This window comes from Temnothorax americanus, unplaced genomic scaffold (assembly GCF_048541705.1).
Source record: "Temnothorax americanus isolate GAGA-0224 unplaced genomic scaffold, ASM4854170v1 Scaffold8, whole genome shotgun sequence".
NCBI lineage: Eukaryota > Metazoa > Arthropoda > Insecta > Hymenoptera > Formicidae > Temnothorax > Temnothorax americanus.
The window spans coordinates 1,392,208-1,406,672 of record NW_027509802.1 but is presented as its reverse complement, the minus strand read 5'-3'; the positions used below and the strand labels follow the sequence as shown (position 1 = coordinate 1,406,672).

Here is a 14,465-nt window from a genome sequence, read left to right as displayed (position 1 = left end):
TTTAATTGTTTCTCGCACTAATGTTGCACTTTCCGCATTAAAAAAGGAATAGTGTATGTATAATTAGATGAGGAGAGGAGAAGAGGGAGAAGAGGAACAAAAAAGAACAAGCTGCTTCTTTCTTTAGCAGTGAGATTCTCGCGCGAGAATCATGTGAACGGGGCTTAATTGAGAGCCTGCTGACGTTCTGGTGCCGCTGCCGTACCCGCTACGCACCGCTACGTTCACTCCGTTCGACACGCAGCCACGCAGCGCAGCCGCTGTCCGCGCTTCTGCTCTTCGATATTTCCGACGGGTTCTCTCTCCATGGAGATGGAGTAACTGCGAATAAATTGACAGGGAGAGAGTTCGCGAGTTGTACGTGAACGGCATACGCCTATGCGGAGGAATATATTCTACTCGGGAATTCCAGAGCAAGACATCGAGCGATAAAATGGACGAAGCGAAATTTCTGAAGAGGTAAGGGAGGACTGTCTGCTTCTGCATATATCTGCCAAACGATCTGTCAGTCGTCTGTCAAATATGATTTTCACGTAGGATGTGTCTTGAAACGTTCGATAAACGATAATTTCGCGTAAATGTTATATTGTAAATATCTCGTGGAATTGAATAATTGTAACGCGGCAGATTTATGTAATTCTCATATTCGACGTTTATAGGAAAGTGAGATCCGGGACGTTGGACGTCCACCCAACGGAGAAGGCTCTGGTGGTGAATTATGACGTCGAGGCATTGATATTGGGGGAACTGGGTGATCCTATGCTTGGCGACCGCAAGGCACGTATTTTCTTATTTCACTTATGCGAAGAGATAATTGACTCGCAATTGATCTGAGCTCTATTGGATACTTTGCCCTTGCGTACAGGAATGCCAGAAGATAATCAGGCTGAAGAGCTTGAACGCGGACACGAATGTTTCTCTCTTGGCGAAGGAGGTGATGGAAAAGTGCTCGTTGATACACGAATCAAAGTTGCACGAAGTCGAGCAGTTGATTTACTATCTACAAAATCGTCGGACCAATGACATCGGCGCAGGTAACGTAACGCGGTTTTTACGTTTGCAGAACCCTAGAAGTTTACTTGAACTTTTTAATTTTCGTAGGTAGCGGTAGCAATTCTCAGCCGCCAAGACCGGCGTCGACGAATTCAATGATCACGGAGAATAGCGAGATTGAACGTGCTGTCATTAGTAACGTCGATAGTTATATCGAGTTATTGTACGAGGAAATACCGGGCAAGATTAAAGGTTCATCGTTAATTTTACAATTAGCGAGGGTACCTGACAATCTTTTGGAATTGACCAAAAATGGTAATCCTCGCGTTATGTACCTTATTCTATAAATAATAATTTCTGGATAATAATTTTAATTTTTGACTCATGTGGCGATGAGAATATTATATACCGTTGCAAATATTTTATTGGTTATAATAATGTTATAATGAAGTTATTTTTTTGTTCTCATACAGAATCATTGTTAAGTGCATTAGCTCGAGTCCTGAGAGAGGATTGGCGGCGCAGCATAGAATTGTCTACGAACATCATTTATATTTTCTTTTGCTTCTCAACGTATAGCCAGTTTCATAATATCGTGCTCGAATACAGAGTAAGTTGCGAATGCTGATGAAACTTAGATAATCAAGTACCTCTGGAACTACATTCGTATTTTTTTTCCCCCGTACAGATTGGCTCTCTTTGCATGGATATAATCGATTTCGAATTACGTCGCTACGACCAGTGGAAGGAGGACATGGAGAAACGCCGGAAACAATTTGAGAACACCACCGGTCTAACGTTTTTCCCGGCGAGCAATAATGACAATTGTGATAGGAAGATCAGGATCATCGACGATATTTGGAATATGGAAGGTCCGTTGGATTATGAGGTGAAGAGACGATCTGCGGAGGTATCTGTGACTGTATCCGAGAGTGACGTTAAGAAGCTGAAGGAGGAACTCGAGAAAAGTCGCAAGAAGTTCAAGAGTTTGACTAAGAAGCAAGAGCAGCTGCTGCGAGTTGCATTTTATCTACTTTTAAATATTGCTGAGAATGCTATGGAAGTCGAAAGGAAAATGCGTAAAAAGAATGTCATCGGTATGCTGATTAAAACGTTAGACAGGACGAATACTGATCTGTTGATCCTGGTTGTCACATTTTTGAAGAAACTATCGATTTTTCGGGAAAACAAAGATCTTATGGTAAATATTAAATATTATATATATATATATATATATATATATATATATATAAATCTTCAAGTATCTGCGTTATGTAACAATATAAATTTTTCATATATTGTTTATAGGCTGAAGAAAATATTATAGACAAATTACCGAGGCTCTTACAAAACAATAATCCTGATCTTATATTAAGTACCCTAAAATTGTTATTTAATCTTTCTTTCGATGCTAAATTGAGAGCCAGAATGATTAGAGTTGGTATGTTACCGAAATGGATAAAATTGCTTAGCCAAGGTAAGATTTATTTAAAAAGTAACTAAGGAGATGTATATAATTCCTTTTTTAATATGAGAATGTGTAAAATAAAATTTCTACGTGATATATATTCAATATATTTATGTGTCGTGTCAATATTATGTTCACAGCTGACATAAAAAATAAGAGCACGATTGTGGGACTACTCTATCATGCAAGTATGGACGACAAAGTGAAAGCAATGTTCATAAATACAGACTGCATTCCTATGGTATGTAAAAATCTATGAAATTTCGATATAAACTTAATAAGCTTGAAATTTACTTCACGACGTTTGTACGTTTTGTTTAGATAACAAACATGATATTAAATTCCGAGGACGAACACGTAAGATCTGAATTAATAGCGCTCGGCATAAATTTAGCCATCAACGATAAGAATGCGCAACTGATGGTGGAAAACAATCGTTTGCAAGGTCTCATAAAAATCGCATTTAGAAATCAAGACGCCCTCGTGATGAAGATGATTAGAAATATTTCCCAGCACGATTCGACGAAAGAAAACTTTGTCGTGAGTTGAAACATTAACGCGTTAAGGATTATACAATAAATATCGAACATCATAATTTGCTCGCGTGTATTTAATAGGAATTTGTCGGTGATTTCGCTATGGCTCTGACTCAGTCCGATTCTCAAGACTTTGTACTGGAAGTAATCGGCGTGTTAGGCAATTTAGAATTGCCTGATTTGGATTACTCTCAAATCATTCAACGCTGCAATCTTATACCATGGATACGCAACAATCTGGTTCCAGGTACGATCTTTTTTTTTTATCTCACATTGCTCTTTTTTTTATTTAATGTTAATAAGTAGAATATTGAGATAATATTAAATCTTACTCTAGTTAGTTTGTTATACACGTTGTGTTTTATATCTACAGGTAAGGCACAAGATGATATAGTTCTTGAGATTGTCATATTTCTGGGTACTGCAGCTTACGATGAAGATTGTGCTCGTTTGTTGTGTAAAGCTGATATACTTCTCTCTCTTATCGAACTCCTTAAAGGTATGTATTGAAACGCAAAAATCGTGCAGAAAGCCGTATTTCCAAATACAATAAGTATTCACAATAAATCATATCATTACAGCCAAACAAGAGGATGATGAAATGGTTTTGCAAATTATTTATGTTTTTTATCAAATTGCAAAACATGATTCAACCCGAGATTATTTGATTCGCGAGACTGGTAATGGTAATATATAGTCAATTTTCTCAATCGTTTGGATCCGTTAAAGACACACAAAATAACACGGCAAATATACTTTGCGAATATCTTTAAACTACATGAATAAATTGTGGAAAATTGTGATATTATTTGCAGAAGCCCCGGGATATCTAATCGATCTGATGCACGACAAAAATCCTGCAATCAGAAAAGTCTGTGATACGTGCTTAGATGTTATTGCCGTAAGTACAACTAAAAACGCGAATGCAAATTCATTTTTTCGTTTTCATATAAATAACATGCCAATTATTCGAACTATCCTAGATGTGCGACAAGAATTGGGCGGTCCGCATAAAGGTGGAAAAGTTCCGATCGCACAATCAGCAATGGCTGGAAATGGTCGAGTCTATCGGAACAGATTCAATCAATCATATGCTACCGGACGATGACGATAGTCTATCTCCGTTCATTAGCGGTGACCTACTAAAACATACTATATTATTTCCCTCTGGTAATATATTTTTTTATATTTTCCTTTTTTTTTTACGAATTTATTATCTATCACAGCTATATAATAGACTATCATGCTCGCACAGGTAACGCGGCGTCGTTTAATGCAGATGACGGATTTTCAACTATGAAAAATTCATCGGAATCATCTGAAAATCCCAGTCGGCCTGTCAGTAGGTACGTACTCGATGACGCATATGTACTTGACGCAACGGTGCGGCATTAATTCTAAATAAATGAATTGCGATTGCGCGAGAAACTAATTACTTACATTTTAGGTATCGAGATCTCGATGAAATAGGCGAACTCGTGGCTCGTTCTAAGTCTCGCATGTCCGTTGCTTCAGGTATAGAGGATTTGTATTATAATTCTAGAATGAAATTCGGTGATTCGGATTCCCACATTTTAATCTGAAGATTAATTCAAACGTTCTGATATAGATATGTGACTTAACTTTTGACAAAAGATGCCTAGGACATTTTTCATTATGTTAACGTCATATATATGTTCGATGGGGAAAAAAAAACCAGAAACGTTTGCTACTATTTACAGAGATATGCCTGCTTAAACTAAAGATTTGATTATATATAGACTGCTTTGATCTCATAGTCAAATATCTTAGTTTAGCCTTTTATTTTTTTACGTATTATCTCTTTACATCTTAATTTATTTATAAGTGTCAGCTTTACACTGATGCGCATAATTTTATTACGTTTCAAAATAATAGTATTAAGTTTATTCGAATTTATCTTGTGATAGGCTTTGAGGCAGTCAAAATAGTGTGGTAATGTATATGTGGTTAATGTAAAATTAGTATTTATGATAGTTCAGAGGTTTCTCGTAGTATTTATATTGTTAATATCGGTTAATAAAAAGACAAGTGGTGTATGAAAATACCGAACAGTTTAGAGCAACGGTAGAGATGGAATTACCTATATTCTGAGAGTGAAACGTTTTCTTATTCAATGCGTGCAGCATATCGTGCAATATAAATATAGGCGTATATTTAACTTCTACATATATTTCTTTTTCACTTTCTTTAGAGACTAATCATATATGTGTACATTCTGTGTTGTCTTTCATTTTTCATTGCACCTCTTGTCCCTTCGTTATTAACTTATCACATTTATATTAATGTAAGATGGTATTTTACTATATCAACAAAATGCATGACTTATAGCCATCAATTATCCTCTACGTGATAAAATAAAATTATGATTGAATCTCGTAGATTGTCAGTGTACGCTGATTTATTTGAAAAAATTTTCCTTACAATCCGATTCCTTATTAAACACGAAACTCTCTTTCGCTTGATTTTGACCTTCGATTGTCAGAGTTTCAATATTATACTTTAGTAAAAAAAGAAACTCAGATGGACCTAGTGTAAAATACATATTTATTGACAATTTAACAATTTACTTAACTTTGTTATTAGAGCTTAAATTTCTTCGCATAACGGCTTCACCTTTAGGTCGAAATACAATAGTATAACTATTGTCTCCGTCAGTGAAGAACATGTGCTCTTTCAAATCAAAACTAACGGGACTGTCTGCAAATCCTTGTACGTCTAAACTAACCCACTGCAAAGTATTTCGCGATAATACATATTGTTTCAACACATTATACACTTCTCGTATCTTTTTTCGTGTAAAGAATCCAGTCCACTGCAAATACTGCACCTGTCCGACATATATAGAAGGAGAAGGGCACCGGTATGCGTTTGCATAATCGTCCTCTTTTTCAGTAGACCTAAAAATATTATGACTATCACTGTCATATTCCTTCAGTCTTACCATGCGTGAAAATATATTTAAAAACGCGAACGAACATACAGATCACCATCAATGCTGAAAACTCCAAGCCATTCGAAGAAATCGGTATCAGTCTTACTGCATCTATCTGCGTAAGTAGGAATCGTCAATGAATATTTAGTCCTTTGGGAAAGTTTCTGGTGACAAAGACAGACGTTATAATTGCGGGTGTGAAACCACGCCGCTACAGATGACGGGCACACGTTGATCTCTGAAATATTTAGATAATTGTGTAAGAAAGGAAATGTATATGTACTGTAATACGTTATTTATTACAGAAAGGCAGAAGTATGTGTACCTGGCGGATCCCATGAGAATATAACATCAAATGTCTGTTTGAGTCGTTCTTCCAATGCTACTCGAACTCTTTCATAATTCTTCTTACCAGGAATGAAACTATCATTTGTTAAATCGATTCTCACTACTTTCGATTATATAAAAAAGAAACGTTCAAATTTATATCAAAGAAATATACATTCGACTAAAATAGACTATAAATAATACATATGTCATATTGTACAATGTAATTGTAGGATGTAATTCATTGCTCAATTATATTATTTACTCGGACTTACTGTAGCGTGTATGAGGTTTGTGGCTGAAGGCAGAGGGTTTCCCTTCTAAACCAAGTGCTTGGTAATCATCTGCCAGCAAAGAGAGTACCAAGCGTCCAGTCGGAGTTAGACAAACGGAATTCTGCAGGTCTATTTTATTTTCTATTGTCAGAAGATTGATTTCCCCTGAAATTTGAAATGCAGATGTTAGTAGAAATATAAGAATATAATTAAGAGAAGAATATATGTGTATCTTGAGAACTTGACACATATTACGTACTGCATATAATGCCATATCAATCTTTAAACTTAAAGTTGACAGACAAGAATTTTCATTAAATGTAAAAGTAAAGATATTCTGTATCGTTTTTTTTTCTCATTTTGATTAGCTTGAAGAAAAAAATGATTTTTTTCTGTAGGCAAGTATGTACTAAGTGTATTTTATTTCGCAATTAGTAGACACTACGCAAATAATGTAAGATACACAAGTATGTGAAGGAAATCAATAATAAACTTGCCTTTCTTTACAAAAGCCTCGATGAACTCTATACTTAAGAGATCACTGACGCGCAGCTTATTTACTCGATAATAATCTGTATCCTCCGACAGACAATTGTGTAAACTTTGAGGAACGGTAACGGTGTCGGGAAGTATCACGGATATCTGGAACACAGAAAACATTTATTGCCATCAAGGTATCGTGTTGCGAGCTGAATCTTGAAAGAAGTTATTAGCAAGTTTACCGAATGATTGAAGTAATGATTCTTCACTGCCACAGGCACGTCTGCTTTCCTATAATCTATCGTTTCCACGGAAGTGTGGTGCGGCGGTGGCTCGAGATTCCATATCTCTGGATATAACATGTTTCTTTTTTAGCACATTGTTTCTATCGTAGCTTTTCTTTTCCTAGAATAACACACACGTTACAATTAGATTTAATAAAAAAAAAAACTCGTGATTCAATATTTTTCCTCTTAAAATTCCTGATATGTGACAAGATTGAGAATTCGAATCTTTCGTTTGACATGCAACTATCTACCGTTTCGAATAAAGTACAACAATGTGATGGTCAGAATTATGATGTAAAAATACATCAATATAATATAATGAATGAAATGTAATGAATAGAATGAAATCCACTTTAATAAAAAATGATATAATAATGTAGTATTATAACGTGACGTAATGTAATAAGTCAAAATAACTTTTCACATGTGTAAACACAACACAAAATATCCGACACACCACGTGGTCGTCGTCTCGTGCATATACATAAACTTAACCTAATCTTCAATCGATTAATCGAAGCTATGATGCGTGGTGGGGAGTAGGGGGCCATTTTTTTCTATTTTTCGTGAATATTATACATGCTGCAATAAGTGATCTATTGTTCTGGCTGTCGCCAGTGAGAAATGTTTTTGAGGGTACTCCTCTATCCTTCTAGCACTATTGATTAATCAATCGCGCACTGGGAATGTCATTTTTATGCTTTACCTAATATTGGCGGACTTAGACCAAGTAGCACAAGAGCCTCGGTAGCGCAGTAGGCAGCGCGTAAGTCTCATAATCTTAAGGTCGTGAGTTCGATCCTCACCCGGGGCAATTTTTTTTCAACGTTATTTTTGCAAAAACGAACATGATAATTGCCAAATAAAGTTCTTATTACGTATATAATAAACTGTTATAAAATTTATGTTATAAAAATTATAAATTATAATTATGTGACATAATTAAGTAGGTACTGTTAAATGCAGAAATGCAAATATTTACAGGAACATCTAACATAAGGATAAAGGATGATCGTGAATTTTCGAAATGACAACGTTGACTTGACAATTAAATAGTTTTTATTTTCGTCTCTTTTTGGATTCATTAGGGTTTCTCTTCATCCAGTACTTGACGGCACCGTCCGGTCTTATGCCCAGCATAGCCGACTTGGAGTTTACGTCGCGCATAACAAATGGAGAGTATCCAGCTATGTAATCGTCGTCGAGCGGATTATTTTTTACGCGCGCCAAACGTGACGGGCGTTGATCCGGCATCGGTTGATCGTCGCATAAAATGGGATTGTTGGCGTGCTTTCCACCCTTCGGCATCGGTAGCGAGAACTGAAAAATTTCGTCAATTTTACTTTTGCCACCTTTCGCATTCGCATAACTCGACGGATCACATCGGAAACTAGTGCAGCGTACCTTCTTTCCCTTGGCCGAGAGAGGTTTCCGAAAATTGATGTGAATCTGTTGTTTCCCATTCTCATCTAACGTGACCTCGACTTTCTTCAGCGTCCTGTTACCGCAGTGCGGGCAGAAAATCTTCGTCATGACGCTGGTGGTCTTGAAACAGGCGTAACATCTGAATATGAACGTTCGCATCTGTTTAATCACTCTGCCATCCAGTGCGACCACATTCAGTCCCATTTGCATGAGCACATTTTGCATCGCGAAATCCATCGTTAAGCATGCGACGGTTGCAGCTTTTTCTTCGAGAATCTCCGAGTCCATTTGCTTCTTTATATTGGAAACATTTGCTGTCAAAAGATAAATTATTAAAAATTAACTTCTTGAATATATTCATGTACTTATATATGTGTGGAGTGATGTATCGTTTTGTGCGAGAGCAGTTGATTAATAGTCGCGGCAGATCTCGAGTTCGATTTCCATTCTTATCTCATGTATGTCTTAGTTTTATACGAGATTGATTGGAGATTTTAAAGATTTAAAAAATGAAGGAATATAAGATTAATGGCAATTAATTTCAAAAATTCATATTTTAATTGTATATACTTATGCATCAATTGTTATTTAAAAAAGTTAATTGGCAAAATTAAATTTACCTGGTGTGATCCAACCACTGTCATCGTCGTCATCATCATCCTCATCTTCATCCTCATCTTCATCTTCATCCTCAGACGATTCGTCACTTTTGGACGTATCGACAGGAGCAAGAATGTCATCCACAACACACTTGCCCTCGCTCTCACCCTCTACTTCTAAATCAGTTGGATTGCACTTTAATTTGGAAAACTTATCAGCTAAATCAACCGTTTTGTCTTCGTCGTCTGACCCAGCCGTTTCATAATCTGACTGTGATTCGTCTGAGGATGCAGATACGTAAGGAGTACATTGTTTTTCCGTGTCATTTATCTCTGCATCGTTCGTTGCATTATCTACCGCCGAATTACTTATAATCTGTATGTGCGTGATATCTTTTTCAACATCAGTCTTTTCCGTATTATCTGAAGCCTCTGCATTGTTATCCACGTCCGATTCTTTTCTCTCCTAGATGCGGAATATAAATTTAGATTAATAAAGCATATATATGTATACAAAAACAATTAAAAATACCTTACCCTTTTCTTCGGCATGTAGAAACCAACTGGCAGTTTAGGATCATCTCCGTTTGGTTTATCTTCCGCAGATTTAATGGTCCTTATCGTTGGAACGTCCTTCAAATGTGCTGTCCCGACTTTCTCTTTTTCCAACTGATACGTGAGCGCAATCACTTTGATGTCAGTAGCAGATAAGCTGATGTAGTCGCCGCTTTTCTTTGAAAATTCAGTCACTGTAAATATATTAAAAATATTAGTAACATAAGAGTACATAGAAACATACAGTATATATATATATCGTTTGCTGCATGTATGACACATACAGCGCTTTCGTTCCTCGCATTAGTGATAAACTGTCTTAAGTGGAAAAAGAATTTGAAACAAAGAAATGACTACTGCGCAACAGTGAATATACGCCGTATTCAATCATATGTCTTCTCGCACGTACTTTCGACAACCACAAATATGCTAATGAGCTTTATTTACCAAATTTAATGTTTTCAGCAAAAGCCTCCTGAATCTTCAAGTCGTACGGCAGTACGACCAATCTTCTCAACTGCCTCTTGCTCGTGATCTCGTCGACGACAGCCTGTTCGGTCAAAATGTTGACTCCAATGTCCTACAAGCAAATTTTTTAAATTAAAATTTCGTTAGAAACGGAGAGGCTAGAATATATTTATACGTTGTATTTTCAATAAAGCGATACTCGAATAAAATTACATCTTTGGTTGCAAATACATTGACGAAACACACATGTACACACAAGCTTCTTGGTTAGAATTAAATATCTTCGCCTTCATTTATACGCATAAATTTATATCTCACTCAATAATTACCTGCAAGGCAGCATTTCTTATGAAAGCGCTTGTATCGACGATAAGATATTCCACTTTATTCCTATTTTCCATGATTACACGTGGCCCACGTGTGTATACAACTGCGACGAGCGAAATAAAGAAGAGTAGTAGGTATTTGGCTCCTGCTCACAGGACGCGGCAATCGGCGGCAATGGCGGCAATCGGCAATGCGGGGAACGAATTGAAATAAGTGCGCGAACTCAAATGACAAACTTCAAGGTGAAGACGACCCCAACTCCGATTAAACTGAATTGAAGTTTGAACGGCAAACTTCAGAGTGAAGATTACCCTGACTAAATTCCGATTAACTAAATTGCAGCTTAATCGAGGTCGTCCTCTCAGTTTAATTCAACCAGCAGGTTCCCAGGTGTCCAATAACAAGAAATTCATATTTCTACATTGGTAAAATACCACAAATACGGCTCGATAAGGTTAATCACTCGATTTCAGTCGATTAACTTAATCGGAATTTAGTCAAGAGAATCTTACGTCGATCGCAACGCCGCGCCGTGCAGCGTGGTAAAAGCGCCAAACTGAACTATAGGTGGCGGCCGAGCGCCATCTAGCGTTGCCTCGCGCAACTAATCGTCGCTGAACGCGGCCGAATGTTACCGAGAATTGCCGAGCGCGGCAGCACCTCACTCGGGGCGTGCGGGAATGCGGCAAGCGGCAAAGCGGCAAAGCGCCCAAAGCGGTGACCGCATTTTATGTTGGGCAAATGCGATTGGTCATTTCCAAATGGACCAATGGACTAATCAACGATTAGGTTAATCGGAGTTTGGTCGAAGTGGCCCGAATTCGATCAATTGAATAACCTCAATCTTGATTTGGTTCTGATTGATTGAGTTCTAATTTCCAATTTGCAATTAATTAGGCGGGATCTTTGACTTTGATCACCCGTTGAATGATTTCTCGCTAGACGCTTCTCTAAAGCGAAAAGAAAGGCTTTGCGAACGCGGTATCAGTTGTGACTCGCGAGAAGAACCAAGTACGATTGAGGAAAGAACCTGTCAATCTGTCATTAACTGGGGCCAATCTGGACTTCCCGGAACTTTTAAGGCTATTCTACAATTGCGTAAGCGTGGTCGTAAGTGGTTGTAAGAGTGTTGTACGGCGTGGTTGTAGAGCGGTACTGCGGTTGTAAAGCGTGTTGTGGAAGATGGTTGAACTTCATCTTTCACGACTACGCCAGATGTGAACGTAAGAGCCAACCAATCAGAGTGCTGTTACGCGTCATCACGCCGCGCGCTGCCATAATTGTTTTTGTCGAAACAGTAAATACACGTGATCCCGAACCGAAGACCGCTATATATAAAGATCTCAAGAGTCAAGTTATAACATTCTTTCTCGGCATCCGAAAGTATTCTTTTTTTCTATTGTAATGTTTTTGGTACGTGTTCATCATGGAATACGAGGAAAGTGCTCAGTACGAGGAAGATGAAACTTTTTTAAACTTATTATCGTGTAGAGAATTGATTGGGCTGGTGAGAAGCAACGAATTATTATGGAAAAAACGATGCATTTCACACAAAGATCAACAAATGAAAAGTTTGTGCTGGACGAGTATCGGAAGTGCCTTGACCTCTGTACTTTCCGCTGCACTCTGATTGGTTGCTGTAATTAAGTTTACAACGTATCGTTACTTTATTGTAGACTGAACCGTTGTACAACATTCACGACTACTACTACTCCTACTCCTACAACCTTACGCTTACGCAATTGTAGAATAGCCTTTACAATAATTTTGATCGTCGAGCGCCGATGTTCGGATGTTCGCAGTTTTGAATTTAAGTTGTCACAAGTTCAATGATTACGCTTCAACTGCATTATATTATGACGATTAAGTACTTTATCAGAGAACGAATTATTTAGATTTAAAAATATTTTGTTGATAAATCAAGTGCTGCAGATTATATGAACCTGAGAACTTGGCAGGATGCCAAAATTAAACAGCCTGGCGATAGAGCCTTTCAAAGAAAACACATTGTAAAACAAGGTGTAAAATACGTAAGGTATATAATGTTTAGAAAATTTTGAATAAAATATTTATTCGGAGTATTTAGATGCATTGTGCATTGTACTGAAAGCATCCGTTCGAAAATATTTTTTCAAACTGTACTCTTATTTGTGCACATATATTATTTGTCGCAGAAATCTGGCTTGAAAAATTGAGTGTCTCTTTGAAAGGAGAAGATGCTCGAGAGGTATAAGCTGCTTCGTCGACACTTCCTTAGTGTAGCCGAGCCTCTCATTGACAGCGATGCCTTAGATCAACTGAAACGCAATTACACGTTTGAGATCGATTCGAAACGTAAATTGAGCCAGGTGAAGAATCTGGCGATGTTTATAAGATTACTGGAGAAACGGGATATTATAAGTTACAGCGACATAGAGCCATTTCGGTACATGTCAAAGAAGTATATTCACAAGCCTGATTTAGAAAGCAAGTTGGAAGATTATGACAATTGGCTGAAGACTGTGCCATTGTTACCTTCATATAAGTATCAAAGTGACGAAAGTGAGTATTTTTTAATTAATCGTGTGCTTTTACACACTTCTGCAATTTGGAGTTAATACGTTACCTTTCTACAACAGCCTCGGTACTGCCATCAACTTCAAAGTCTACAGGTTCAGAGTCCACGTGTAATTCTATGTACGATTTGTCTCAGTCGTCGATAGAAAGCTCAGCTAAGTTATGCAGTAATAGTACGCAGACGTTACAGCGTAATTCTGAACACGAAGAACAATGTAATCTTTTCAAAGGAAAAAAATTGCTACAAGAAACAGGTATTTTTTAAGATCTCAAGTTACAATATTTTTCTTTTTCTTTTCGTTATGTATAAACGTCTTTCTTTTTCTAGCGTTGCTGCAAGTCAGAGATAGGCTGGGTCGATCTTGGCGAGACGTAGCTAGACATTTAGGTATCAGAGAATACGAAATTGACGCTGTACAAAGTAAATATCCTTATGATTTGAAGGAGCAAAGCTACGAGGTAAGAGAGATTATGCGCGTTTAGAATAAGTATTTTGAATATATATGCATGTATATATATATATATATACTATGTAGGCATATATCTAAAATATAAACTTGTATCGAACTTGAGACAATAATTTCTGTTTGTAGATTCTGAAAATGTATATGTCGCAATGCAACACGGAGCAATGGGCCATAAATTTGATACGTGCTTTGGAAAAAGGTAGACGGAGAGATCTTAAGGAACTTGTAGAGGAATTAATATTGAAAGATAAGAATATATGATATCAATACGAAATCTTTCTACGCAAGTCTTCCGTTCGAGCTTGCCGACGTCGTGCCTTAAACTTACCCTCTTTGTTAATCAAACGTGATACAATGGGTGATAAAAGAAACTCGATAGTGTATATCGAGTAGATATTTAATGTAAAAGTTATAGGTGATATATAAATAAAGGTACGAGAGCATATGCCAGTACACCTTTTTGATATTTATAAGAAAATCTCGAGTATATAATTGCACGTGTGCCTTACTACCGTACAAAAATATTACGAGAGGTTACAAGGATTTATTCCGTCGAAAAATGAGAGGTTGCACAAATTATATATCGAGCCGTACATTGTTATCGGCCACAAAAAATACAGCAGCCCGCGCGTATCTCTTAAATTATATCTGTTAACTATATACGCTATATTCCTTAAACTAAGTTTCTATATTAATAATATGCTTATCTATTTCGCTTTAATATATGCTTTATTGATTTTCATTTAGTC

General features: G+C 37.0%; 4 protein-coding genes and 1 non-coding gene across 13 annotated transcripts; 3 read left to right on the top strand and 2 right to left on the bottom strand.

Moving 5' to 3' along the window:
- The first annotated feature begins 218 nt into the window (after window positions 1–218).
- Kap3 (kinesin associated protein 3) lies at window positions 219–5,396 on the top strand. The gene is made up of 16 exons (XM_077424176.1): window positions 219–459; window positions 660–777; window positions 866–1,034; window positions 1,102–1,308; window positions 1,467–1,603; window positions 1,682–2,194; window positions 2,302–2,470; window positions 2,602–2,702; window positions 2,783–3,001; window positions 3,079–3,244; window positions 3,371–3,496; window positions 3,579–3,683; window positions 3,813–3,898; window positions 3,981–4,167; window positions 4,253–4,343; window positions 4,445–5,396. The coding sequence occupies exons 1-16, from the start codon at window positions 434–436 to the stop codon at window positions 4,578–4,580; spliced, it is 2,556 nt and encodes an 851-aa protein (XP_077280302.1). The 5' UTR covers window positions 219–433; the 3' UTR covers window positions 4,581–5,396.
- Window positions 5,397–5,404: 8 nt separating this feature from the next.
- LOC143907405 (ribonuclease P protein subunit p40) lies at window positions 5,405–7,979 on the bottom strand. Of its 6 annotated transcripts, none has more exons than XM_077424186.1 (8): window positions 7,737–7,979; window positions 7,275–7,437; window positions 7,050–7,194; window positions 6,553–6,717; window positions 6,276–6,401; window positions 5,999–6,188; window positions 5,632–5,915; window positions 5,405–5,544 (listed from the first exon to the last, which is right to left on the bottom strand). In XM_077424186.1, exons 2-8 carry the CDS (start codon window positions 7,392–7,394, stop codon window positions 5,417–5,419), a joined length of 1,158 nt encoding a protein of 385 aa, XP_077280312.1. In that variant the 5' UTR covers window positions 7,395–7,437; window positions 7,737–7,979; the 3' UTR covers window positions 5,405–5,416. The 6 variants fall into 6 exon arrangements, with proteins under 6 accessions (XP_077280312.1, XP_077280314.1, XP_077280313.1 ...); XM_077424188.1 differs by having other exon boundaries at window positions 7,744–7,979; XM_077424187.1 differs by having other exon boundaries at window positions 7,804–7,979.
- Window positions 7,980–8,060: 81 nt separating this feature from the next.
- Trnam-cau (transfer RNA methionine (anticodon CAU)) lies at window positions 8,061–8,133 on the top strand. The gene has a single exon. It is a non-coding gene; the product is annotated as a tRNA-Met (tRNA).
- A 227-nt stretch (window positions 8,134–8,360) lies between these two features.
- On the bottom strand, window positions 8,361–11,232 carry LOC143907241 (RNA-binding protein NOB1). Its single transcript, XM_077423881.1, has 6 exons — window positions 10,696–11,232; window positions 10,346–10,478; window positions 9,881–10,092; window positions 9,365–9,809; window positions 8,724–9,058; window positions 8,361–8,639 (listed from the first exon to the last, which is right to left on the bottom strand). The coding sequence occupies exons 1-6, from the start codon at window positions 10,765–10,767 to the stop codon at window positions 8,379–8,381; spliced, it is 1,458 nt and encodes a 485-aa protein (XP_077280007.1). The 5' UTR covers window positions 10,768–11,232; the 3' UTR covers window positions 8,361–8,378.
- Window positions 11,233–11,459: 227 nt separating this feature from the next.
- Window positions 11,460–14,458, top strand: Fadd (fas-associated death domain protein). Of its 4 annotated transcripts, none has more exons than XM_077423886.1 (5): window positions 11,460–12,723; window positions 12,868–13,234; window positions 13,312–13,503; window positions 13,578–13,708; window positions 13,843–14,458. In XM_077423886.1, exons 2-5 carry the CDS (start codon window positions 12,910–12,912, stop codon window positions 13,975–13,977), a joined length of 783 nt encoding a protein of 260 aa, XP_077280012.1. In that variant the 5' UTR covers window positions 11,460–12,723; window positions 12,868–12,909; the 3' UTR covers window positions 13,978–14,458. The 4 variants fall into 4 exon arrangements, with proteins under 4 accessions (XP_077280012.1, XP_077280013.1, XP_077280010.1 ...); XM_077423887.1 differs by having other exon boundaries at window positions 11,461–12,712; XM_077423884.1 differs by having other exon boundaries at window positions 11,461–12,728.
- The last annotated feature ends 7 nt before the right edge of the window (window positions 14,459–14,465 follow it).